This window comes from Pipistrellus hanaki, assembly GCF_964339955.1.
Source record: "Pipistrellus hanaki genome assembly, chromosome: 4".
In the NCBI taxonomy this organism is placed as follows: domain Eukaryota; kingdom Metazoa; phylum Chordata; class Mammalia; order Chiroptera; family Vespertilionidae; genus Pipistrellus; species Pipistrellus hanaki.
Genome location: NC_140506.1, coordinates 71,164,431 through 71,192,289, shown reverse-complemented (window position 1 = coordinate 71,192,289; position 27,859 = coordinate 71,164,431). Strand labels below are relative to the sequence as shown.

At 49.4% G+C, this 27,859-nt stretch overlaps 1 protein-coding gene across 1 annotated transcript; it reads left to right on the top strand.

The window, feature by feature from the left end:
- Window positions 1-168: 168 nt before the first annotated feature.
- On the top strand, window positions 169-26,586 carry LOC311621738 (ran-binding protein 9-like; the record flags this gene model as incomplete). Its single annotated transcript, XM_084882131.1, is given in 3 exon segments — window positions 169-1,047; window positions 24,447-24,927; window positions 24,930-26,586. Coding segments are annotated over 3 exon segments (2,304 nt in total). The 3' UTR covers window positions 25,874-26,586.
- Window positions 26,587-27,859: the final 1,273 nt, after the last annotated feature.

Here is a 27,859-nt window from a genome sequence, read left to right as displayed (position 1 = left end):
GAAGATGTTGAGGAGACAGTGGAGTCTGTGGAGGCTGTCAGAGGAGTGGTGCCACCAGATGGCGTTGTTGGTGGTTCCGTTGCCTCTGCAGTAGAGGTTACAGGGCTACTGGTGTCACTAGACATTGTTGAAGATGTGCTACCTTCTGTTGAAGTTGTGTCAGGAGAGATGCTGCCGGGCAGAGTTTGTGAGGATGAGGCAGCCCCTGTGGGTGTTGTCCCAGGAGTGACACTGTCAGTAGGAGTTGCTGAAGGTCCCACAGTTTCTGTTGTGCTTGTCATCTGGGTGGTGCTGGCACTACGAGTTGTAGTGGATGCGGAACCCTCTGGAGGAGTTGTCACGGCAGTGGCACTGTCAGTAGGATTTGCTGAAGATGCACCAGCCTCCGTAGACACTGTCTCCGTGGTGGCACTGTCTGTAGAAGATGTTGAGGAGACAGTGGAGTCTGTGGAGGCTGTCAGAGGAGTGGTGCCACCAGAAGGCGTTGTTGGTGGTGAACTAGCCTCTGCAGTAGACGTTACAGGGCTACTGGTGTCACTAGACATTGTTGAAGATGTGCTACCTTCTGTTGAAGTTGTATCAGGAGAGATGCTGCCGGGCAGAGTTGGTGAAGATGAGCCAGCCCCTGTGGATGTTGTCCCAGGGGTGACGCTGTCAGTAGGAGTTGCTGAAGGTCCCACAGTTTCTGTTGTGCTTGTCATCTGGGTTGTGCTGGCACTAGGAGTTGTAGTGGATGCGGAAGCCTCTGGAGGAGGTGTCACAGGAGTGGCACTGTCAGTAGGAGTTGCTGAAGATGCACCAGCCTCCGTAGACACTGTCTCCATGGTGGCACTGTCTGTAGAAGATGTTGAGGAGACAATGGAGTCTGTGGAGGCTGTCAGAGGAGTGGTGCCACCAGATGGCATTGTTGGTGGTTCCGTTGCCTCTGCAGTAGAGGTTACAGGGCTACTGGTGTCACTAGACATTGTTGAAGATGTGCTACCTTCTGTTGAAGTTGTGTCAGGAGAGATGCTGCCGGGCAGAGTTGGTGAAGATGAGCCAGCCCCTGTGGGTGTTGTCCCAGGAGTGACGCTGTCAGTAGGAGTTGCTGAGGATGCACCAGCCTCCGTAGACACTGTCTCCGTGGTGGCACTGTCTGTAGAAGATGTTGAGGAGACAGTGGAGTCTGTGGAGGCTGTCAGAGGAGTGGTGCCACCAGATGGCGTTGTTGGTGGTTCCGTTGCCTCTGCAGTAAAGGTTACAGGGCTACTGGTGTCACTAGACATTGTTGAAGATGTGCTACCTTCTGTTGAAGTTGTGTCAGGAGAGATGCTGCCGGGCAGAGTTGGTGAAGATGAGCCAGCCCCTGTGGGTGTTGTCCCAGGAGTGACGCTGTCAGTAGGAGTTGCTGAAGATGCACCAGCCTCCGTAGACACTGTCTCCGTGGTGGCACTGTCTGTAGAAGATGTTGAGGAGACAGTGGAGTCTGTGGAGGCTGTCAGAGGAGTGGTGCCACCAGAAGGCGTTGTTGGTGGTGCACTAGCCTCTGCAGTAGACGTTACAGGGCTACTGGTGTCACTAGACATTGTTGAAGATGTGCTACCTTCTGTTGAAGTTGTATCAGGAGAGATGCTGCCGGGCAGAGTTGGTGAAGATGAGCCAGCCCCTGTGGGTGTTATCCCAGGAGTGACGCTGTCAGTAGGAGTTGCTGAAGGTCCCACAGTTTCTGTTGTGCTTGTCATCTGGGTGGTGCTGGCACTAGGAGTTGTAGTGGATTCGGAACCCTCTGGAGGGGTTGTCACGGGAGTGGCACTGTCAGTAGGAGTTGCTGAAGATGCACCAGCCTCCGTAGACACTGTCTCCGTGGTGGCACTGTCTGTAGAAGATGTTGAGGAGACAGTGGAGTCTGTGGAGGCTGTCAGAGGAGTGGTGCCACCAGAAGGCGTTGTTGGTGGTGCACTAGCCTCTGCAGTAGACGTTACAGGGCTACTGGTGTCACTAGACATTGTTGAAGATGTGCTACCTTCCGTTGAAGTTGTATCAGGAGAGATGCTGCCGGGCAGAGTTGGTGAAGATGAGCCAGCCCCTGTGGGTGTTGTCCCAGGAGTGACGCTGTCAGTAGGAGTTGCTGAAGATGCACCAGCCTCCGTAGACACTGTCTCCGTGGTGGCACTGTCTGTAGAAGATGTTGAGGAGACAGTGGAGTCTGTGGAGGCTGTCAGAGGAGTGGTGCCACCAGATGGCGTTGTTGGTGGTTCCGTTGCCTCTGCAGTAAAGGTTACAGGGCTACTGGTGTCACTAGACATTGTTGAAGATGTGCTACCTTCTGTTGAAGTTGTGTCAGGAGAGATGCTGCCGGGCAGAGTTGGTGAAGATGAGCCAGCCCCTGTGGGTGTTGTCCCAGGAGTGACCCTGTCAGTAGGAGTTGCTGAAGATGCACCAGCCTCCGTAGACACTGTCTCCGTGGTGGCACTGTCTGTAGAAGATGTTGAGGAGACAGTGGAGTCTGTGGAGGCTGTCAGAGGAGTGGTGCCACCAGAAGGCGTTGTTGGTGGTGCACTAGCCTCTGCAGTAGACGTTACAGGGCTACTGGTGTCACTAGACATTGTTGAAGATGTGCTACCTTCTGTTGAAGTTGTATCAGGAGAGATGCTGCCGGGCAGAGTTGGTGAAGATGAGCCAGCCCCTGTGGGTGTTGTCCCAGGAGTGACGCTGTCAGTAGGAGTTGCTGAAGGTCCCACAGTTTCTGTTGTGCTTGTCATCTGGGTGGTGCTGGCACTAGGAGTTGTAGTGGATTCGGAACCCTCTGGAGGGGTTGTCACGGGAGTGGCACTGTCAGTAGGAGTTGCTGAAGATGCACCAGCCTCCGTAGACACTGTCTCCGTGGTGGCACTGTCTGTAGAAGATGTTGAGGAGACAATGGAGTCTGTGGAGGCTGTCAGAGGAGTGGTGCCACCAGATGGCATTGTTGGTGGTTCCGTTGCCTCTGCAGTAGAGGTTACAGGGCTACTGGTGTCACTAGACATTGTTGAAGATGTGCTACCTTCTGTTGAAGTTGTGTCAGGAGAGATGCTGCCGGGCAGAGTTGGTGAAGATGAGCCAGCCCCTGTGGGTGTTGTCCCAGGAGTGACGCTGTCAGTAGGAGTTGCTGAGGATGCACCAGCCTCCGTAGACACTGTCTCCGTGGTGGCACTGTCTGTAGAAGATGTTGAGGAGACAGTGGAGTCTGTGGAGGCTGTCAGAGGAGTGGTGCCACCAGATGGCGTTGTTGGTGGTTCCGTTGCCTCTGCAGTAAAGGTTACAGGGCTACTGGTGTCACTAGACATTGTTGAAGATGTGCTACCTTCTGTTGAAGTTGTGTCAGGAGAGATGCTGCCGGGCAGAGTTGGTGAAGATGAGCCAGCCCCTGTGGGTGTTGTCCCAGGAGTGACGCTGTCAGTAGGAGTTGCTGAAGATGCACCAGCCTCCGTAGACACTGTCTCCGTGGTGGCACTGTCTGTAGAAGATGTTGAGGAGACAGTGGAGTCTGTGGAGGCTGTCAGAGGAGTGGTGCCACCAGAAGGCGTTGTTGGTGGTGCACTAGCCTCTGCAGTAGACGTTACAGGGCTACTGGTGTCACTAGACATTGTTGAAGATGTGCTACCTTCTGTTGAAGTTGTATCAGGAGAGATGCTGCCGGGCAGAGTTGGTGAAGATGAGCCAGCCCCTGTGGGTGTTGTCCCAGGAGTGACGCTGTCAGTAGGAGTTGCTGAAGGTCCCACAGTTTCTGTTGTGCTTGTCATCTGGGTGGTGCTGGCACTAGGAGTTGTAGTGGATTCGGAACCCTCTGGAGGGGTTGTCACGGGAGTGGCACTGTCAGTAGGAGTTGCTGAAGATGCACCAGCCTCCGTAGACACTGTCTCCGTGGTGGCACTGTCTGTAGAAGATGTTGAGGAGACAGTGGAGTCTGTGGAGGCTGTCAGAGGAGTGGTGCCACCAGAAGGCGTTGTTGGTGGTGCACTAGCCTCTGCAGTAGACGTTACAGGGCTACTGGTGTCACTAGACATTGTTGAAGATGTGCTACCTTCCGTTGAAGTTGTATCAGGAGAGATGCTGCCGGGCAGAGTTGGTGAAGATGAGCCAGCCCCTGTGGGTGTTGTCCCAGGAGTGACGCTGTCAGTAGGAGTTGCTGAAGATGCACCAGCCTCCGTAGACACTGTCTCCGTGGTGGCACTGTCTGTAGAAGATGTTGAGGAGACAGTGGAGTCTGTGGAGGCTGTCAGAGGAGTGGTGCCACCAGATGGCGTTGTTGGTGGTTCCGTTGCCTCTGCAGTAAAGGTTACAGGGCTACTGGTGTCACTAGACATTGTTGAAGATGTGCTACCTTCTGTTGAAGTTGTGTCAGGAGAGATGCTGCCGGGCAGAGTTGGTGAAGATGAGCCAGCCCCTGTGGGTGTTGTCCCAGGAGTGACCCTGTCAGTAGGAGTTGCTGAAGATGCACCAGCCTCCGTAGACACTGTCTCCGTGGTGGCACTGTCTGTAGAAGATGTTGAGGAGACAGTGGAGTCTGTGGAGGCTGTCAGAGGAGTGGTGCCACCAGAAGGCGTTGTTGGTGGTGCACTAGCCTCTGCAGTAGACGTTACAGGGCTACTGGTGTCACTAGACATTGTTGAAGATGTGCTACCTTCTGTTGAAGTTGTATCAGGAGAGATGCTGCCGGGCAGAGTTGGTGAAGATGAGCCAGCCCCTGTGGGTGTTGTCCCAGGAGTGACGCTGTCAGTAGGAGTTGCTGAAGGTCCCACAGTTTCTGTTGTGCTTGTCATCTGGGTGGTGCTGGCACTAGGAGTTGTAGTGGATTCGGAACCCTCTGGAGGGGTTGTCACGGGAGTGGCACTGTCAGTAGGAGTTGCTGAAGATGCACCAGCCTCCGTAGACACTGTCTCCGTGGTGGCACTGTCTGTAGAAGATGTTGAGGAGACAGTGGAGTCTGTGGAGGCTGTCAGAGGAGTGGTGCCACCAGAAGGCGTTGTTGGTGGTGCACTAGCCTCTGCAGTAGACGTTACAGGGCTACTGGTGTCACTAGACATTGTTGAAGATGTGCTACCTTCCGTTGAAGTTGTATCAGGAGAGATGCTGCCGGGCAGAGTTGGTGAAGATGAGCCAGCCCCTGTGGGTGTTGTCCCAGGAGTGACGCTGTCAGTAGGAGTTGCTGAAGATGCACCAGCCTCCGTAGACACTGTCTCCATGGTGGCACTGTCTGTAGAAGATGTTGAGGAGACAGTGGAGTCGGTGGAGGCTGTCAGAGGAGTGGTGCCACCAGAAGGCGTTGTTGGTGGTGCAGTAGCCTCTGCAGTAGACGTTACAGGGCTACTGGTGTCACTAGACATTGTTGAAGATGTGCTACCTTCTGTTGAAGTTGTATCAGGAGTGATGCTGCCGGGCAGAGTTTGTGAGGATGAGCCAGCCCCTGTGGGTGTTGTCCCAGGAGTGACGCTGTCAGTAGGAGTTGCTGAAGATGCACCAGCCTCCGTAGACACTGTCTCCGTGGTGGCACTGTCTGTAGAAGATGTTGAGGAGACAGTGGAGTCTGTGGAGGCTGTCAGAGGAGTGGTGCCACCAGAAGGCATTGTTGGTGGTGCCGTAGCCTCTGCAGTAGACGTTACAGGGCTACTGGTGTCACTAGACATTGTTGAAGATGTGCTACCTTCTGTTGAAGTTGTATCAGGAGAGATGCTGCCGGGCAGAGTTGGTGAAGATGAGCCAGCCCCTGTGGGTGTTGTCCCAGGAGTGACGCTGTCAGTAGGAGTTGCTGAAGGTCCCACAGTTTCTGTTGTGCTTGTCATCTGGGTGGTGCTGGCACTAGGAGTTGTAGTGGATTCGGAACCCTCTGGAGGGGTTGTCACGGGAGTGGCACTGTCAGTAGGAGTTGCTGAAGATGCACCAGCTTCCGTAGACACTGTCTCCGTGGTGGCACTGTCTGTAGAAGATGTTGAGGAGACAGTGGAGTCTGTGTAGGCTGTCAGAGGAGTGGTGCCACCAGAAGGCGTTGTGGGTGGTGCACTAGCCTCTGCAGTAGACGTTACAGGGCTACTGGTGTCACTAGACATTGTTGAAGATGTGCTACCTTCTGTTGAAGTTGTATCAGGAGAGATGCTGCCGGGCAGAGTTGGTGAAGATGAGCCAGCCCCTGCGGGTGTTGTCCCAGGAGTGACGCTGTCAGTAGGAGTTGCTGAAGATGCACCAGCCTCCGTAGACACTGTCTCCGTGGTGGCACTGTCTGTAGAAGATGTTGAGGAGACAGTGGAGTCTGTGGAGGCTGTCAGAGGAGTGGTGCCACCAGAAGGCGTTGTTGGTGGTGCCGTAGCCTCTGCAGTAGACGTTACAGGGCTACTGGTGTCACTAGACATTGTTGAAGATGTGCTACCTTCTGTTGAAGTTGTATCAGGAGAGATGCTGCCGGGAAGAGTTGGTGAAGATGAGCCAGCCCCTGTGGGTGTTGTCCAAGGAGTGACGCTGTCAGTAGGAGTTGCTGAAGGTCCCACAGTTTCTGTTGTGCTTGTCATCTGGGTGGTGCTGGCACTAGGAGTTGTAGTGGATGCGGAAGCCTCTGGAGGAGGTGTCACGGGAGTGGCACTATCAGTAGGAGTTGCTGAAGATGCACCAGCCTCCGTAGACACTGTCTCCATGGTGGCACTGTCTGTAGAAGATGTTGAGGAGACAGTGGAGTCTGTGGAGGCTGTCAGAGGAGTGGTGCCACCAGATGGCATTGTTGGTGGTTCCGTTGCCTCTGCAGTAGAGGTTACAGGGCTACTGGTGTCACTAGACATTGTTGAAGATGTGCTACCTTCTGTTGAAGTTGTGTCAGGAGAGATGCTGCCGGGCAGAGTTGGTGAAGATGAGCCAGCCCCTGTGGGTATTGTCCCAGGAGTGACGCTGTCAGTAGGAGTTGCTGAGGATGCACCAGCCTCCGTAGACACTGTCTCCGTGGTGACACTGTCTGTAGAAGATGTTGAGGAGACAGTGGAGTCTGTGGAGGCTGTCAGAGGAGTGGTGCCACCAGATGGCGTTGTTGGTGGTTCCGTTGCCTCTGCAGTAGAGGTTACGGGGCTACTGGTGTCACTAGACATTGTTGAAGATGTGCTACCTTCTGTTGAAGTTGTGTCAGGAGAGATGCTGCCGGGCAGAGTTGGTGAAGATGAGCCAGCCCCTGTGGGTGTTGTCCCAGGAGTGACGCTGTCAGTAGGAGTTGCTGAAGATGCACCAGCCTCCGTAGACACTGTCTCCGTGGTGGCACTGTCTGTAGAAGATGTTGAGGAGACAGTGGAGTCTGTGGAGGCTGTCAGAGAAGTGGTGCCACCAGAAGGCGTTGTTGGTGGTGCACTAGCCTCTGCAGTAGACGTTACAGGGCTACTGGTGTCACTAGACATTGTTGAAGATGTGCTACCTTCTGTTGAAGTTGTATCAGGAGAGATGCTGCCGGGCAGAGTTGGTGAAGATGAGCCAGCCCCTGTGGGTGTTGTCCCAGGAGTGACGCTGTCAGTAGGAGTTGCTGAAGGTCCCACAGTTTCTGTTGTGCTTGTCATCTGGGTGGTGCTGGCACTAGGAGTTGTAGTGGATTCGGAACCCTCTGGAGGGGTTGTCACGGGAGTGGCACTGTCAGTAGGAGTTGCTGAAGATGCACCAGCCTCCGTAGACACTGTCTCCGTGGTGGCACTGTCTGTAGAAGATGTTGAGGAGACAGTGGAGTCTGTGGAGGCTGTCAGAGGAGTGGTGCCACCAGAAGGCGTTGTTGGTGGTGCACTAGCCTCTGCAGTAGACGTTACAGGGCTACTGGTGTCACTAGACATTGTTGAAGATGTGCTACCTTCCGTTGAAGTTGTATCAGGAGAGATGCTGCCGGGCAGAGTTGGTGAAGATGAGCCAGCCCCTGTGGGTGTTGTCCCAGGAGTGACGCTGTCAGTAGGAGTTGCTGAAGATGCACCAGCCTCCGTAGACACTGTCTCCGTGGTGGCACTGTCTGTAGAAGATGTTGAGGAGACAGTGGAGTCGGTGGAGGCTGTCAGAGGAGTGGTGCCACCAGAAGGCGTTGTGGGTGGTGCACTAGCCTCTGCAGTAGACGTTACAGGGCTACTGGTGTCACTAGACATTGTTGAAGATGTGCTACCTTCTGTTGAAGTTGTATCAGGAGTGATGCTGCCGGGCAGAGTTTGTGAGGATGAGCCAGCCCCTGTGGGTGTTGTCCCAGGAGTGACGCTGTCAGTAGGAGTTGCTGAAGATGCACCAGCCTCCGTAGACACTGTCTCCGTGGTGGCACTGTCTGTAGAAGATGTTGAGGAGACAGTGGAGTCTGTGGAGGCTGTCAGAGGAGTGGTGCCACCAGAAGGCGTTGTTGGTGGTGCACTAGCCTCTGCAGTAGACGTTACAGGGCTACTGGTGTCACTAGACATTGTTGAAGATGTGCTACCTTCTGTTGAAGTTGTATCAGGAGAGATGCTGCCGGGCAGAGTTGGTGAAGATGAGCCAGCCCCTGTGGGTGTTGTCCCAGGAGTGACGCTGTCAGTAGGAGTTGCTGAAGGTCCCACAGTTTCTGTTGTGCTTGTCATCTGGGTGGTGCTGGCACTAGGAGTTGTAGTGAATTCGGAACCCTCTGGAGGGGTTGTCACGGGAGTGGCACTGTCAGTAGGAGTTGCTGAAGATGCACCAGCCTCCGTAGACACTGTCTCCGTGGTGGCACTGTCTGTAGAAGATGTTGAGGAGACAGTGGAGTCTGTGGAGGCTGTCAGAGGAGTGGTGCCACCAGAAGGCGTTGTTGGTGGTGCACTAGCCTCTGCAGTAGACGTTACAGGGCTACTGGTGTCACTAGACATTGTTGAAGATGTGCTACCTTCCGTTGAAGTTGTATCAGGAGAGATGCTGCCGGGCAGAGTTGGTGAAGATGAGCCAGCCCCTGTGGGTGTTGTCCCAGGAGTGACGCTGTCAGTAGGAGTTGCTGAAGATGCACCAGCCTCCGTAGACACTGTCTCCGTGGTGGCACTGTCTGTAGAAGATGTTGAGGAGACAGTGGAGTCGGTGGAGGCTGTCAGAGGAGTGGTGCCACCAGAAGGCGTTGTTGGTGGTGCAGTAGCCTCTGCAGTAGACGTTACAGGGCTACTGGTGTCACTAGACATTGTTGAAGATGTGCTACCTTCTGTTGAAGTTGTATCAGGAGTGATGCTGCCGGGCAGAGTTTGTGAGGATGAGCCAGCCCCTGTGGGTGTTGTCCCAGGAGTGACGCTGTCAGTAGGAGTTGCTGAAGATGCACCAGCCTCCGTAGACACTGTCTCCGTGGTGGCACTATCTGTAGAAGATGTTGAGGAGACAGTGGAGTCTGTGGAGGCTGTCTGAGGAGTGGTGCCACCAGAAGGCGTTGTTGGTGGTGCCGTAGCCTCTGCAGTAGACGTTACAGGGCTACTGGTGTCACTAGACATTGTTGAAGATGTGCTACCTTCTGTTGAAGTTGTATCAGGAGAGATGCTGCCGGGCAGAGTTGGTGAAGATGAGCCAGCCCCTGTGGGTGTTGTCCCAGGAGTGACGCTGTCAGTAGGAGTTGCTGAAGGTCCCACAGTTTCTGTTGTGCTTGTCATCTGGGTGGTGCTGGCACTAGGAGTTGTAGTGGATTCGGAACCCTCTGGAGGGGTTGTCACGGGAGTGGCACTGTCAGTAGGAGTTGCTGAAGATGCACCAGCTTCCGTAGACACTGTCTCCGTGGTGGCACTGTCTGTAGAAGATGTTGAGGAGACAGTGGAGTCTGTGTAGGCTGTCAGAGGAGTGGTGCCACCAGAAGGCGTTGTGGGTGGTGCACTAGCCTCTGCAGTAGACGTTACAGGGCTACTGGTGTCACTAGACATTGTTGAAGATGTGCTACCTTCTGTTGAAGTTGTATCAGGAGAGATGCTGCCGGGCAGAGTTGGTGAAGATGAGCCAGCCCCTGCGGGTGTTGTCCCAGGAGTGACGCTGTCAGTAGGAGTTGCTGAAGATGCACCAGCCTCCGTAGACACTGTCTCCGTGGTGGCACTGTCTGTAGAAGATGTTGAGGAGACAGTGGAGTCTGTGGAGGCTGTCAGAGGAGTGGTGCCACCAGAAGGCGTTGTTGGTGGTGCCGTAGCCTCTGCAGTAGACGTTACAGGGCTACTGGTGTCACTAGACATTGTTGAAGATGTGCTACCTTCTGTTGAAGTTGTATCAGGAGAGATGCTGCCGGGAAGAGTTGGTGAAGATGAGCCAGCCCCTGTGGGTGTTGTCCAAGGAGTGACGCTGTCAGTAGGAGTTGCTGAAGGTCCCACAGTTTCTGTTGTGCTTGTCATCTGGGTGGTGCTGGCACTAGGAGTTGTAGTGGATGCGGAAGCCTCTGGAGGAGGTGTCACGGGAGTGGCACTGTCAGTAGGAGTTGCTGAAGATGCACCAGCCTCCGTAGACACTGTCTCCGTGGTGGCACTGTCTGTAGAAGATGTTGAGGAGACAGTGGAGTCTGTGGAGGCTGTCAGAGGAGTGGTGCCACCAGAAGGCGTTGTTGGTGGTGCACTAGCCTCTGCAGTAGACGTTACAGGGCTACTGGTGTCACTAGACATTGTTGAAGATGTGCTACCTTCCGTTGAAGTTGTATCAGGAGAGATGCTGCCGGGCAGAGTTGGTGAAGATGAGCCAGCCCCTGTGGGTGTTGTCCCAGGAGTGACGCTGTCAGTAGGAGTTGCTGAAGATGCACCAGCCTCCGTAGACACTGTCTCCGTGGTGGCACTGTCTGTAGAAGATGTTGAGGAGACAGTGGAGTCTGTGGAGGCTGTCAGAGGAGTGGTGCCACCAGAAGGCGTTGTGGGTGGTGCACTAGCCTCTGCAGTAGACGTTACAGGGCTACTGGTGTCACTAGACATTGTTGAAGATGTCCTACCTTCTGTTGAAGTTGTATCAGGAGTGATGCTGCCGGGCAGAGTTTGTGAGGATGAGCCAGCCCCTGAGGGTGTTGTCCCAGGATTGACGCTGTCAGTAGGAGTTGCTGAAGATGCACCAGCCTCCGTAGACACTGTCTCCGTGGTGGCACTGTCTGTAGAAGATGTTGAGGAGACAGTGGAGTCTGTGGAGGCTGTCAGAGGAGTGGTGCCACCAGAAGGCATTGTTGGTGGTGCCGTAGCCTCTGCAGTAGACGTTACAGGGCTACTGGTGTCACTAGACATTGTTGAAGATGTGCTACCTTCTGTTGAAGTTGTATCAGGAGAGATGCTGCCGGGCAGAGTTGGTGAAGATGAGCCAGCCCCTGTGGGTGTTGTCCCAGGAGTGACGCTGTCAGTAGGAGTTGCTGAAGGTCCCACAGTTTCTGTTGTGCTTGTCATCTGGGTGGTGCTGGCACTAGGAGTTGTAGTGGATTCGGAACCCTCTGGAGGGGTTGTCACGGGAGTGGCACTGTCAGTAGGAGTTGCTGAAGATGCACCAGCTTCCGTAGACACTGTCTCCGTGGTGGCACTGTCTGTAGAAGATGTTGAGGAGACAGTGGAGTCTGTGTAGGCTGTCAGAGGAGTGGTGCCACCAGAAGGCGTTGTGGGTGGTGCACTAGCCTCTGCAGTAGACGTTACAGGGCTACTGGTGTCACTAGACATTGTTGAAGATGTGCTACCTTCTGTTGAAGTTGTATCAGGAGAGATGCTGCCGGGCAGAGTTGGTGAAGATGAGCCAGCCCCTGTGGGTGTTGTCCCAGGAGTGACGCTGTCAGTAGGAGTTGCTGAAGATGCACCAGCCTCCGTAGACACTGTCTCCGTGGTGGCACTGTCTGTAGAAGATGTTGAGGAGACAGTGGAGTCTGTGGAGGCTGTCAGAGGAGTGGTGCCACCAGAAGGCGTTGTTGGTGGTGCCGTAGCCTCTTCAGTAGACGTTACAGGGCTACTGGTGTCACTAGACATTGTTGAAGATGTGCTACCTTCTGTTGAAGTTGTATCAGGAGAGATGCTGCCGGGCAGAGTTTGTGAGGATGAGCCAGCCCCTGTGGGTGTTGTCCCAGGAGTGACGCTGTCAGTAGGGGTTGCTGAAGGTCCCACAGTTTCTGTTGTGCTTGTCATCTGGGTGGTGCTGGCACTAGGAGTTGTAGTGGATTCGGAACCCTCTGGAGGGGTTGTCACGGGAGTGGCACTGTCAGTAGGAGTTGCTGAAGATGCACCAGCTTCCGTAGACACTGTCTCCGTGGTGGCACTGTCTGTAGAAGATGTTGAGGAGACAGTGGAGTCTGTGGAGGCTGTCAGAGGAGTGGTGCCACCAGAAGGCGTTGTTGGTGGTGCAGTAGCCTCTGCAGTAGACGTTACAGGGCTACTGGTGTCACTAGACATTGTTGAAGATGTGCTACCTTCTGTTGAAGTTGTATCAGGAGTGATGCTGCCGGGCAGAGTTTGTGAGGATGAGCCAGCCCCTGTGGGTGTTGTCCCAGGAGTGACGCTGTCAGTAGGAGTTGCTGAAGATGCACCAGCCTCCGTAGACACTGTCTCCGTGGTGGCACTATCTGTAGAAGATGTTGAGGAGACAGTGGAGTCTGTGGAGGCTGTCTGAGGAGTGGTGCCACCAGAAGGCGTTGTTGGTGGTGCACTAGCCTCTGCAGTAGACGTTACAGGGCTACTGGTGTCACTAGACATTGTTGAAGATGTGCTACCTTCTGTTGAAGTTGTATCAGGAGAGATGCTGCCGGGCAGAGTTGGTGAAGATGAGCCAGCCCCTGTGGGTGTTGTCCCAAGAGTGACGCTGTCAGTAGGAGTTGCTGAAGATGCACCAACCTCCGGAGACACTGTCTCTGTGGTGGCACTGTCAATAGAAGATGTTGAGGAGACAGTGGAGTCTGTGGAGGCTGTCAGAGGAGTGGTGCCACCAGAAGGCGTTGTTGGTGGTGCACTAGCCTCTGCAGTAGACGTTACAGGGCTACTGGTGTCACTAGACATTGTTGAAGATGTGCTACCTTCTGTTGAAGTTGTATCAGGAGAGATGCTGCCGGGCAGAGTTGGTGAAGATGAGCCAGCCCCTGTGGGTGTTGTCCCAGGAGTGACGCTGTCAGTAGGAGTTGCTGAAGGTCCCACAGTTTCTTTTGTGCTTGTCATCTGGGTGGTGCTGGCACTAGGAGTTGTAGTGGATTCGGAACCCTCTGGAGGGGTTGTCACAGGAGTGGCACTGTCAGTAGGAGTTGCTGAAGATGCACCAGCCTCCGTAGACACTGTCTCTGTGGTGGCACTGTCTGTAGAAGATGTTGAGGAGACAGTGGAGTCTGTGGAGGCTGTCAGAGGAGTGGTGCCACCAGAAGGCGTTGTGGGTGGTGCCGTAGCCTCTGCAGTAGATGTTACGGGGCTACTGGTGTCACTAGACATTGTTGAAGATGTGCTACCTTCTGTTGAAGTTGTATCAGGAGAGATGCTGCCGGGCAGAGTTTGTGAGGATGAGCCAGCCCCTGTGGGTGTTGTCCCAGGAGTGACGCTGTCAGTCGGAGTTGCTGAAGATGCACCAGCCTCCGTAGACACTGTCTCCGTGGTGGCACTGTCTGTAGAAGATGTTGAGGAGACAGTGGAGTCTGTGGAGGCTGTCAGAGGAGTGGTGCCACCAGAAGGCGTTGTTGGTGGTGCACTAGCCTCTGCAGTAGACGTTACAGGGCTACTGGTGTCACTAGACATTGTTGAAGATGTGCTACCTTCTGTTGAAGTTGTATCAGGAGAGATGCTGCCGGGCAGAGTTGGTGAAGATGAGCCAGCCCCTGTGGGTGTTGTCCCAGGAGTGACGCTGTCAGTAGGAGTTGCTGAAGGTCCCACAATTTCTGTTGTGCTTGTCATCTGGGTGGTGCTGGCACTAGGAGTTGTAGTGGATGCGGAACCCTCTGGAGGGCTTGTCACGGGAGTGGCACTGTCAGTAGGAGTTTCTGAAGATGCACCAGCCTCCGTAGACACTGTCTCCGTGGTGGCACTGTCTGTAGAAGATGTTGAGGAGACAGTGGAGTCTGTGGAGGCTGTCAGAAGAGTGGTGCCACCAGAAGGCGTTGTTGGTGGTGCACTAGCCTCTGCAGTAGATGTTACAGGGCTACTGGTGTCACTAGACATTGTTGAAGATGTGCTACCTTCTGTTGAAGTTGTATCAGGAGAGATGCTGCGGGGCAGAGTTTGTGAAGATGAACCATACTCATTAGTTGTTGTCCCAGGAGTGTCATTGTAAGCAGGATTTTCTGAAGTTATCTTAGTTTCGGTCGTGATTGTGTTCTGGGTGCTGGTGTCATGGGTGTCAGTAGGATTTGTAGGAAATGTAGAAGTCTCTTCAGGAGTACGCAATGAAATGGCACTGTCAGTAGAAGTTAGTAAAAATTCATCATCCTCTGTAGAGACTGTCAGATGTGTGGTGCCACCAGAAGGCTTTGTTGATGATGCAGTAGTCTCTGCAGTAGATGTTATAGGTCTACTCGTGTTACCAGACATTGTAAAAGATTTGCTAGTAGATGTTGAAATTGTAGCAGAAGATCTTTGGACGCCAGAATTGGCAGCCGGAATTGTTGAAGATGAAGTAGCATTTCTGGTCTTGCCTGTAAAAGATATTTTTCATGGAAATTCAGATATAAAAATTTATTGTCTGCAATGAACTGGACATAGTTGTGGACCAATTTGGGTTTTTTACCCTCTCTTCTAAGCTGTTTTGAGTCTCGTTGATCATGAACTCTCTTCCACAGACCATAGCTGGTTCCCTCAAATCTTGGAGAGTTTCTGTAAGGCCTCTGAAACTGAGCAGTGAGGGGCTGTAAAATATTTCTCTTTCCCAGCATGCTCAGTGTTGTTCCGATATTTTTGGTTGATGAGGCGCACTTTGCTGTGCCTCGAGGGCTGCAGTGCTTCACTTGCTCTATTGCTCTGCTAGCATTTGTGGTCCTGGAGGTCCTTCTGAGGCATATACTGTCCTCTGTTATAAACAGCCCTGCCCTCACTGAATTCTCAGAGAAAGGGAAGTTAGTGTCCCAGAGTTATAATACTTCTTCCCTGTCTGGGGATCCTTCATTCTTTCAAAGATTTTGAGTGCTCTCACCATCTTTTGGAAAGGGCCTAGGTGGGGGAGTGCCTTGCTTGTTTCACAGTCTAGAAGTCAAGCATCATGACTGAGTACACACACAATTAAAACAAGGAATTTGGGGATGAGGCTTCACAGGCCTTTGTGGAGTTTGGGCAATGTCGCATGTTGCAAGAATAGGACAGGAAACTCCTGTTCAATTCAGGAGTCAGACTTCAGAGAAATAAGTGTTTACTTGTGACAAAGTCCTTCTCAATGGAGTGTAAGCATAACCAACTGGTGCCAGTTCTAGGCCTGGCCCATAAAACTTCCTTCATGGTCCCATTTGCTCTGCCTGTTGGAGGCCAAAGGTGAGGAGGCCCAAAGGAATAGTGAAGTCTCAGGAATAAGAAACACAGATCCACCGGGACTGGTTTGGCTCAATGGATAGAGCGTCGGCCTGCGGACTGAAAGGTCCCGGGTTCGATTCCAGGCAAGGGCATGTACCTTGGTTGCGGGCACATCCCCAGTGGGGGGTGTGCAAGAGGCAGCTGATCGATGATTCTCTCTCATCGATGTTTCTGACTCTCTATCCCTCTCTCTTCCTCTCTGTGAAAAATCAATAAAATATTTTAAAAAAAAAAAGAAGAAAAAAAAAGAAAAAAAAGAAACATAGATCCCTGAATCAGCACATGAAGGAAAGCTATCTGCTAACCAGGAATATCTACCTTGTGTTGTTACATGAGCATAAAAACACTTTCTATTTTGGTCAAGCCATTATATTTGGGACATATTTGTTACAGAAGATACAAAAATGTCATAATACAGCAAAGAGCTGAAACAGACACAATTAATCTCACCATCCTTAAGAAATTTAAACTTTTAGTATAAATATTTTTGTATTAAATAATCTATTCAAATTAGGGATTTTATATATTTGTACTGTTTAAAAGAAGTTGGCCTATTGGAATAAATGCCAACCTTGTAGTTTCAATTTAAAATATATATTTGAGTTATTGATTTAGACCTGTCATCTTACATTAAAATCTTGCTAGGGTTGTAAATAGTATTTGAACATTTAAGAGAACTTAAGATTCACCATATAAATTTATTTATTAGGTATGTAAAATTACTCAAGTTTTGGGGAAGTTTAAAAATATATAAATTTAAGCAAATGAATGAAACTGGGTTTGTACCATGTACAAAAATTAATTTAAAATGGATCAAAGACCTAAATATAAGACCCAAAGCATTAAGTTACATAGAAGAAAATATAGGTACCAAACTTATGGACCTTGGTCATAAAGAACATTTTATGAACTTGACCCCCAAAGGCAGGGGAAGTAAAAGCAAACATAAATGAATGGGACTATATCAAACTAAAAACCTTCTGCACAGCAAAAGAAACTGACTCAATGGATAGAGCGTCGGCCTGCGGACTGAAAGGTCCCGGGTTCAAAATAAAGAGGAAGCCAACCATATGGAAGGTGATATTTGGAAACAGTAGCTCTGACCAAGTTTTAATTTCCAAAATATATAAAGAACTCATAAAACTCAACACCAAGCAGACAAACAACCTAATCAAAAAAGTGGGCAGACAAACAACCTAATCAAAAAAAGGACCTGAAAATTCACTTCTACCAAGAAGACATACAAATAGACAATAGATATATGGAAAGATGTTCAATCTCACTGGCCATTATGGAAATGCAAATCAAAACTACAATGAGATAACACCTCATACCTATTAGAGTGGCCATTATTAACAAGACAAGTAGTAACAAGGATTGGAGAGGTTGTGGAAAAGGGGAACCCTCATGCACTGCTGGTGGGAATGTATACTGGTACAATCACTATGGAAAGCAGTCTGCCGATTCCCCAAAAAATTGAGTCTAGAGTCAGCAATTCCTCTCCTGGGTATATGCCCTCAAATCTCAAAATCATGTATTCACCAAGATATATGCACTGCTATGTTCATTGTAGCATTATTCACGGTGGCCAAGACATGGAAACAACCAAAGTGTCCTGCGATAGAGGACTGGATAAAGAAGATGGGGTACATATGGAATACTACTCAGCCATAAGAAAGGATGAAATAGTGCCATTTGCAACAACATGGATGGACCTTAAGAACATTATGCTAAGTGAAATAAATCAGTCAGGCTGAAACCGGTTTGGCTTAGTGGATAGAATGTCAGCCTTTAGACTGAAGGGTCCCAGGTTCGATTCCAGTCAAGGGCATGTACCTTGGTTGCAAGCATATTCCCAGTAGGGGGTGTGCAGGAGGCAGCTGATCAATGTTTCTCTTATTTGTTTCTAACTCTCTATCCCTCTCCCTTCCTCTCTGTAAAAAAAAATCAATAAAATGTATATTTTTAACAGAAAAAAGAAAAGGCAGAAGGACACCTTAAAGACAGATGACTGAGCATTCCTGCTGGGAGTTGGAGGTGAGAGAACCCTTCCCAAGGCTGGATAGGAATGGGCTGTGGTGAGAGAACATTGCGTTTTGTTGGTTTACAATATAACCAGGGTGTGCTGGAAGAAGAGTTGGGCAGTGCTGAGAGGGTTTGTCTTCCAGGAAAAGACAAGTGGAGGCCACCTGACATCCCCAGCTCAGTAGCCTGAGGAAGAATGAGGTTCTGGGGATCCAGAGAGGGGACATGGGAAAAAGTCAAATGCCACTCAAAGCTGGCCATGCCTCTACAGATCAGCCAATTCCAGGCCCAGAGGTGGGAACACAGAATCCTGAAGAGTAAGACAGATAATCTGAAAGGCTTCATTTCACAGATGGGAGATTGAGGCTAGAGATACAATGAGCCACAGTGTGGAATGTGGGGAAGAGGCCAAGGGTGAGGGGTGATAGAAAGAAGGAGGAAAAGGAAGGTCAAGAAGAGAGAGAGAGAGAGAGAGAGAGAGAGAGAGAGAGAGAGAGAGAGAGAGAGAGAGAGAGAGAGAAGAACCAGAGAGGGAAGGGAAAAGCAGGGAGAAAGAAAGGAAAGGTGGGGGTAGAGGGATGAGATGGAGCTAGAAATATCTTTCCCAACTAAAATGCCATTAGAGATAAAGAGACTAAGAGTCTGAAGGGTCTAGAAGGATCTCATGAAGAGGGTGTCATTCTTAATACTAATAAGATAACAGAACCAGGTGACATTGGAGGCCAGGTGACACAGAGTTCAGATCAGTGAGCCAGGCTTTTAGAGCAAGCCAAGCCACTGCCCCACCTTGCCCCAGCATCTCCCCCCTGCCTCTCCCATCCTTTTTATTCTCCAATCAGCCCTCAGCTTGATCCTCAGAGAAAACCCTGTTCCTGTGGGTTGGTTTGAACTAAGAACAATATTGGTTCCAGGATTATGCTCAGGTATACTTTCTTCTCCTCCTCCACCTCATTTCCCCCTAGGAGAAGAGCTGATGAGGGTCTGGGGCCAGGGCACCAGGAGCTCTCACTGCTCAGGACAGTACAAAGTCAAGGACATGATGGTTTGAATGACATCCACAGGACCTGGTATGAGGCCCCTGCTTTTGCCTCCAAACCCCCTTCCTTCCCTGGTCAGGCCACCCCAGGATGGCATTTAAAGGTGCTGGGAGTCCTGAGACCCATGGTTTGGTTTCTGCCTTGGATCCCCTTCCTCTTCCTCTGGGGGCAGGAATGGCAGAGGGAGCTCCTGGAAGGTCCAACAAGACCTTCTGCCAACCCCAGTGCTGTTCCCACAGACATGGAGCCAAGAGTTGCTGAGTTGTAAGGACCCTAGAGGGCCCTTGTCCTTTAGGGGGAGAAAGAGGCCAGAGATGAAATCAGTTGCCCGACGGTGCAATAACAGTTTCATGAGAGGATTAGAATCTGGAGCTCCTGAAACTCTGTCTTGTGCCCATTTGGCTACAGCAGTGTCGCTCTCCTGGTTCTGGGACACCCAACAGTCTTGGGACATGAAGCAGGGTGGGATGATGCAGAAATGACGACCAGGATAAGAGTTAGAACAGAGATTTGAGGCATTTGTCCCATGTAAAAAAAAAAAGACCATGGACACTTAGTGTGGGATTGTGCCCATGGGATTCTACCTAATCCTCTAGTGTTAACAAGTCGGCATTCTTTTTTGTTTTATTTTAATCCTCATCCAAGGATATGTTTATTGGTTTTAGAGGGGGAGGGAGGGAGAGAGGGAGGGAAGGAGAGACGGAGAGAGAGAGAGAAAGAGAAACATTGATGTAAGAAATATCAATCAGCCGAGACTGGTTTGGCTCAATGGATAGAGTGTCGGCTTGGGGACTGAAGGGTCCCAGGTTCGATTCCGGTCAAGGGCATGTGCTACCTTGGTTGCAGGCATATCCCCAGTAGGGGGTGCGCAAGAGGCAGCTGATCGATGACTCTCTCTCATCGATGTTTCTAACTCTCTATATCTCTCCCTTCTTCTCTGTACAAAATCAAAAAAAAAAAAAAACATATATATATATATATATATATATATATATATATATATATATATATATATATACATATCTCAATCCTGTACAAGCCCCAACCGGGAATTGAACACACAACCTAGGTATGTGCCCTAACAGGGAATCGAACCACAACCTTTTTAATTTATGGGATGACACTCCAACCAACTGGGCCACCTTGGGTACAAGTTGACTTTCTTATTCTCACTTTCTGGAAGGGAAACTGAGGCTGGGCGAGTCTAACTTAGACGAGTTCCAAAGCCCTTATTCTTTCCCCAAATCTCAGTGGGGACAATAGAAGAGGAGGGAGGTATAAGCTGCACTCAAGGCAGAATGTACCCCCATCTGTGCCTCCAGGAAGCAGCCCCTCGTAGGCTGTGGGCAGATCTCAGAGTTGCTGCTGGGGCTGAGGCTGTGAGGGCAGTGGGGCCAGGAGCCACTCACCTTGTACAGCAGTAGCATGGAGAGACAGGAGCTGGAGAACAAGAGGCAGCAGGTAGAGTTTCGTTGTTGTTATCAGTCTAGACATTGGAGCTCCGGAGAGTAGAGTGCTTGTCCTTCACCCTAACCAGAATGAGCAAAATAAACATCAGCCAAGGAACCTTAGAAATAAATAGATCCTAGAGCACTTTGCTCCCTGAGATGTTAGAGATGTAGGGCAGGGCTGAATCTGAGTCAGTCTGGGAGCTTCACACATGACAGGCCAAAGGGCAGAGGAAGGAGGAGCCCCTCCCTGACCAGGAAGCACATAGGCACAGCCCAATAGAGGGGCAGGTGTAGGGTCTGAAGCAGCCTGGGAGAACTGAGGAGACCCCTGGAGGGCGGTGAGAAGTGGAGGAGAGGGGAGTGGGCCTGAGTCCGAAAAGAGAAAGGTGCCCTGTGTTTGACTTCATCCCTCTGCTCAAGCCCTCTTCACTGTTCCTATGGATCACCCCCAGCTCCTACCCAGGACATAGGGAACAGATCATGGCCACATCATCCTAGCATGAATAAGAATTCTTGGGTCTGTGTGCCCAGGGATCTGTGGGTTCACAGGTGGACACGGGCCCTCATGGCCATCTGGAGTGACCTGGGCACCCCCTCAAAGTCAGCAAAGCCAAGTGCTGACTCCTTTGCTCTCACCCCTTACTCCCTGGGCCAAAGGGCCACTTCTTTCCCCCGAGAGGTAACCCTAGGCTCCTCTGCCCTAGGAACCCCAGGCTGAGGTGGGCCTGGCTCTGCCCAGCCTGGAGCAGGAAAAGGACACCATAGTCTGCATGTGGGCATAAGAAGGGGTCAAAAGTGTCCCATGTCTAGACTTGGCATCCAACTGTTGCAGGAGTGCTCTGCAGGAAGGACCTTTCCAGAGACCCAGGCCTGCATTAGGCCCCTAAAGGAAAGGAAGGGAACACCCCACACTCTGCTCTTTAGACTTTTTTTATTGGTAGGAAAATTCCAAAGTTAAGAATCATTGTGGATGGAGCAAACAAGAATGAGGAGGTGCCTGAGCAGTCTTGGGACTCCTGGGTAGACGGAGAGAGCTGAGAGGGGCTCACTTCAGGGTAGGGCCCAGCTTGCCAGCTCTGAGCTGACCACCTTGGGCCCTGACATCTGTTTCCTCTTAACCTGTGCTGAGCTCTCTGTCTGCTACTGCCTTGTTGTCCAGATCTGGGTGAGGGTTGAGAGGCCTTGCTCCACTCTTGAGCAGTTATCACCTCCCTGGCCCTCTAAATGCACAGCTGGAGGGTGGGAGAAGAGGTGAGGCTAAGAGGACCTGCAGTGATGGCCATGGAGTATGAGTGACTGCATCTGGACCAAGTATGGCCTGCCCTTCTCTGGAAGCCCCAGGGTGGCGGAGGGCAGAATAAGGAAATGCAAGCAGTTCTTAGCTGGGGGCGGGCCCCTGAGTCACCTCTGGTCAACATTCTTCAGGGAAGGCTGGAAGCACTATAAGTGGTTTCAAGGCTGAATTCATCATTCAACGAAACCGGTTTGGCTCAGTGGTAGAGTGTCGGTCTGCGGACTGCAGGGTCCCAGGTTCAATTCCGGTCGGGGGCATGTACGTTGGTTGCGGGCACATCCCCGGTGGGGGGTGTGCAAGAGGCAGCTGGTCGATGTTTCTCTCTCATCGACGTTTCTAGCTCTCTATCTCTCTCTCTTCCTCTCTGTAAAAAATCAATAAAATATATTTAAAAACAAAACAAAAAACCCAGAGTCAGTGAATTTATCATTCAAATTCTGATCTATAGTGAGAGGTACTGGAGTGAGAGTGAGCCTGGGAGAAGCTGGAGAGTCACAGAAGGTTGGGGGTTCCAGTAAAAGGAATAGTCCTATGTCTGTCCTAAGCTACACATCCCACGGTCCATCCATCCTTCCACCACTGCAGCTTATGCATGAGGTGGGAGTTGGCCCAATGTGACAGGAGGGGACCAGAGCAGCAGCATCCTGATGTGTCCTGGTGTCAAAAGTCATGGACCATAGTGGGTGCAGGTCTGACTGGGGTCAGGATGGAACAGGAGGAGGAACTGCTCAGGGGTCAGCAGTGCACAAAATGGCAGGGCATGGACTGTGCATGAACTGGAGGAGCCAAGACTGGAGGTCATCAGCTCTGCCCTTGGGGACTCAATGTCAGCTGCTGTCAGAGCGGGTGTGAGATGAGATGGCAGGACAAGTGTCACCCACAGCCTCACCAGTTCTGGCTGAGGTGCCTTCTCGGCCTTTTACCCTCCAGGTTTGCCCCCATCGTTGCCTCAGACAAAAGACACCTTCCCAAATGCCTGTGCTCTTAAAACTGTCAAAGATGGCTTCTCTTTGTCACTTTCAAGACACTCTGTACTCTTATCTGCCAACAGAAAGGTGTGAGCAGCTGGTGGCAGAAGGGGCTCAGGAGGCCCTGACACTCAGCTTCCCTATGGTCTGAGCATGGCCAAGCCCTGAGTCAGGGAAGGGTTGCCCAAAACAAAGAAAGTGCCTGGGGATATCACCATGTCCTGCTTCCCCTTTACTCCCCTCAGTGGGCTTCAGTTTCCTTATTTGTGAGATGGGGGCATTGAACTAGAATCAGAGTGGCTCCCTTTGCTGACTGCCAGCCAAGACCTGTGCTAGGTGGCATTTCATGCCAACCTTCTCCGCTGGATCTTATCTATTCTACAGCTGGGGAAAGTGACGCGAGACAGTGCACTCCCAGTGTCTTAGTGTGGCATTCCCAGTGCCCTTGACTCTGAAGCAACCAAAGTGATTACAAACAACCAAAGTGATTACAATTTTATTATACCATCAGGTTCAGCACACAAGTGTTAGTTTCCATTTCCCTGTCAAACCTTATCAGACCAGCAGGCTATTCTTTGCTTTACCCAGAACTGGGAGGGACTGAATCATGTGGACCTTGGATGAATCCTGCTTTCCTCATGAGGCCCAGCCCCGGAAGCTCACAAGTGCAGTTTCCTCTGGAATCATCCAAAGAAGACAGTCAAGACAATCACTGAGACCACCAGCAGCTTAGTTCACAGGTTTCTCCCCTGTACCAGTGAGTACCTGAGTTCAGACATTTGGTGTCAGCCCACCAACATCCTTCATACCCATTCTCTCAAAAGAAAAAAAAAATCAATGTTGATGCACAGGAAACTAGGTCTCCCTTTGAGAGCAGGTTTTGGACACCTTCCCTGACTCCCCAAGGATAAGGGCAGTGAGACAGTAGATGGACCCCATTACTGCAGAGCAGGAATTCAGAATCTGAATGAGAGTGTTGGTTGCCTCATTCCAGATGCAAGATGTCCACCCATCTAATATCTAAGTAGCTGGCACCTTTATGAGCCTGTTACCATGTCTTGGTTTTGTACTTTAAATTATAGTCTCCTAAACTTACTGATAGAAGTAATAATGGCAGCCAGCTCTCTCAGATGACTGTGGGAAAGGTGCAGCTCTACCCCCAAAGAGGGTGAACACCGGACTTAGAGGGGATGAGTACTCACAGGCATTGGGTAACACTTTTCTATAGCTGGCACTTGCTCTGGACAAGTCCAGTTTCAACTTTGTCCACTGGTGCACTTTGTCACACAGGCCAGCTTCCCATCCACTTCACCATTGGGGAAGTAGAAGAATGGAGAGTCTTTATAAGGATAATGGACTAAGATCTGATGCGGTATGAGGGTCATTGGAAAAATCAGTTGTGTTGAAGGAATAAATAGTAGTGGTGAAGCCACTGGATCCTTCAGTGAAGGTTGTGATGATAGTGGAAGGCAGTAAGACAGAACCTGATGAGGATGTGGACCACCACCAGGAGTGGCAGAGTATCAACAGAAACTGTGAAGGTGGACAAATCAGAAAAGGTGGTGTAGAGAATTAGCTTTTCCATAAAACTGTTGCTGGATTGGCCAGAGATCAAGGTGGTAGGGGATAATTCACCAGAGCTTGATGTGGAAACAGGAATTCCATTAACAGTGATAGAGAAGGTGACAGATGAAAGTGGAGTGAGACAAATCAAATACAGTTCTGTAGACAGTGAATACTTCAAGAAGGACTGAGGATGTTTGCCCAGAGGCCATGGTGGTGGAAATTAAATAACCAGAATAGATGGAGAAGAACAATTTGCATGCTCAGTGGTATAGAAAGTATCACATGGAACTGTTGAATCTGAAGGAGACTGTAAAGACAGTGGATTCCACAGTAAAGAATACCTACTTGTAGTGGAAGATCCTTCAGATTTTTTAAAGGAGGTTTCAGAGGAAACAAATGATTTGGACAAATCAGAGACAGTATAGTAGAGTGTGGACTCCTCTATGAGTCATGTCTGTTTCTTCTGAGACCATTGTAGGTATAGAGTGCTCACTAGGCTTTATGGGGAAGCTGGACTTGCATTGTCTGTACTGTAGAAGGAGCAGGTAAAAAATGTTGCTGTATACCTTTGAGATGGTTGTGAAATTGAATCCTGGAGGAAAAAATGTTGGTAATCCACCAAAAGTGGTGAAGAGTCACCTAGGCTTCATGTAATGGCAATGGTGTTATCCAGAATAGCTGTATGTTTTGATGAATCAGGGATGCCCATAAAGAATCTGTAGATTTGTGGGGATGATGGACATTCATTTTGTTCTTCTGGAACGGGACAACCTTATGGACCAACTTTTACGACCGGTGATGTCATTGGCTGTTGTGTTAACCTTATCAACAATATCTGCTTCTACACCAAGAATGGACATAGTTTAGGTATTGCTTTCACTGACCCACCGCCAAATTTATATCCGACTGTTGGGCTCCAGACACCAGGAGAGGTCGTTGATGCCAATTTTGGGCAACATCCTTTTGTGTTTGATATAGAAGACTACATGCGGGAATGGAGAACCAAAATACAGGCACAGATAGACCGGTTTCCTATTGGAGATCGAGAGGGAGAATGGCAGACCATGATACAAAAAATGGTTTCATCTTATTTAGTTCACCATGGGTACTGTGCCACAGCAGAGGCCTTTGCCAGATCTACAGACCAGACAGTTCTAGAAGAATTAGCTTCCATTAAGAATAGACAAAGAATTCAGAAATTGGTGTAGCAGGAAGAATGGGAGAAGCCATTGAAACAACACAACAGTTATACCCAAGTTTACTTGAAAGAAATCCTAATCTTCTTTTCACATTGAAAGTGCGTCAGTTTATAGAAATGGTGAATGGTACAGATAGTAAAGTACGGTGTTTGGGAGGCCGGAGTCCAAAATCTCAAGACAGTTATCCTGTTAGCCCTCGACCTTTTAGTAGTCCAAGTATGAGCCCCAGCCATGGAATGAATATCCACAATTTAGCATCAGGCAAAGGAAGTGCTGCACATTTTTCTGGTTTTGAAAATCGTAGTAATGGTGTAATATCAAATAAAGTACATCAGTCATATTGCCATAGTAAACATCAGTCAACTAATTTGAATGTACCAGAACTGAACAGTATAAACATGTCAAGATCACAGCAAGTTAATAACTTCACCAGTAATGATGTAGACATGGAAACAGATCACTACTCCAATGGAGTTGGAGAAACTTCATCCAATGGTTTCCTAAATGGTAGCTCTAAACATGACCACGAAATGGAAGATTGTGACACCGAAATGGAAGTTGATTCAAGTCAGTTAAGACGCCAGTTGTGTGGAGGAAGTCAAGCTGCTATAGAAAGAATGATTCACTTTGGAAGAGAGCTACAAGCAATGAGTGAACAGCTGAGGAGAGAATGTGGCAAGAACACAGCAAATAAAAAAATGCTGAAGGATGCATTCAGTTTACTAGCTTATTCAGATCCTTGGAACAGCCCTGTTGGAAATCAGCTTGACCCAATTCAGAGAGAACCTGTATGCTCAGCTCTTAACAGTGCAATATTAGAAACCCACAATCTGCCAAAGCAACCTCCACTCGCCCTAGCAATGGGACAGGCCACACAATATTTGGGACTGATGGCTCAGTCAGGAATTGGATCCTGTGCATTTGCCACAGTAGAAGACTACCTACATTAGCTATGCATTCAAGGAGTTCACATGGAAGTAGACCAGGTCTGCTGATTTGAAATTTAGATTTTTTTAATTATGTACTGGGGACAGGTTTTTGTCGCTTTACATTGCTTCCTAGTTTACAGCATGATGCAAATGATTTTCTAATTTAGTGTTAGGAGAAATTATTTTCCATCTTTAATCTCTTAGTTGTCTAAGAGTTAAATATTACTGAATCTCAGACGTTCAAATTTATCATCACAAATCCTTTAAAACAATTACCTAAAAGAAACCAAAAAATCCTGCCTTCTTTGTTGGGGGGCGAAGGGGGAAGGGAAATGGAACAAGTTGTGTTGTGTTAGCATGTGGGTGATGTAAATTTCAAATTGAGAGATGTTCCGACCCCCACTCCCATATAAGCATTCAATCAGTGTAACTTGCAAAATGCATAAACATCTGAAAGTTTGAATTTATAGTGTTGATGGAAGAAATCATTTTTAATGTGTACTGTAAAACTTGAAATACTCAGGAGCTGAGTGAATATGTTTGTTGCTACTTACAATCCCGACCTGTTAGTCCCAGTAGTTTTGTTTTAACATCGTCTTTTCAACTTTGTTTCCTGTTTAACTACCAACGAATTCTGTTGTAGACTCACAAGTTTAACTTGTATTATAACAGTATTATATGTCAACGGTGTGGTTATGACCTTTATTTATATAAAAACCAAATATTTAGTCAAAAAAAAAAAAAAGAATCTGTAGATTTGGACAGTTTTGGGCAGTTTGATCTAGACCTTTGTCTCTTCTGTGGAATAATATAGTTCATAAGAACTTTGAACTACAATATAATAAGGACTTTGATTTTTCATGCTGAGACAGTAACAGTAGTAATACATGACCAGAGCTTGAAGGATATGCAGCATTTCCAACATCTGTGGTAGACAAGATTCCAGAGGAAAGGGTTGATTTGGGCAAATCAAGCATGGTTGTGAAGACAGAGGGTAATACACTGTGAGCTGCAGCACTGTGTCCAGTGGTCAGGGAATTTATAGAAAATATGTTGGCATTTAAGGGAGAATAACTTGTATTGTAGAAAGAGACGTGGATTCCACAGCAGTAGATGTGGCTAATGGTCCTTTACCACCAGAGAGGTCAAGAATTACTGGAACCTGATATGGATACATTCTCAGTGAGGGTGATTAAAGATGACTCTGTGGACTGAGAAGCATCAGAAATGATGCTGTAGTCTGTGAATGTGTCATTGATTTTAGTGGTAGTCTGTCCCAGTCTGGCTAAACGATAGCTGCAGCCCATGATACCGAAACAGAGCTTTACTTTACAGGGGTATGGAAAGTGTCAGGGGAATCTGTAGACTTGGGCAGTTTGATTTATACCTTTGTCTCTTCTGTAGAATATTATAGTCCATCTAGAGAGCAAGGTGTCACTAGATAATTTGGAGGCAGAGGTTGATTGTAATTGATGAGTTAAATTGCTAGTAGTATGGCTATATGTGGGTAGCTGCCCATTGTCTTCACTATCAGAGAAGTGTAGACAGGGATTCTAGAATGCTGGTGACCCTTAAAGCTCTGGCAAAGGTCAAAGCTATGCACCCACTGTTAGGCAATGGTAGCTAAAACAACTTCCCCAACAAATAGTCCTGTAAATCATTACTGATAAGATAGTCTGCCTATTACTGAATTGCCTGCCTAAGGACTATGGGTGTATCCCAAACCTGAATAAAAGAGATGGCAAGGCCTGAGCAAAGCGGAGTCCTTCCTTGGGCTTCCACCTGGCTCCCAATTTCCAAATTATTATTTCTTATCTTGTCTCTCATTTGTGTGCTGCCTCCTCCAGAGCCCAAACCCAAACTCTGAACCTGAACTCTGAACCACGCAGGATGTGGGACACTCACAGCTATAAATTTTGACAAATCTGTATGGTTGTGTAAAAATAATATACATTCTGCCCTGAGTACCTGAGCACACTGGGACATTTTCATTTCCTTGGATGCTCT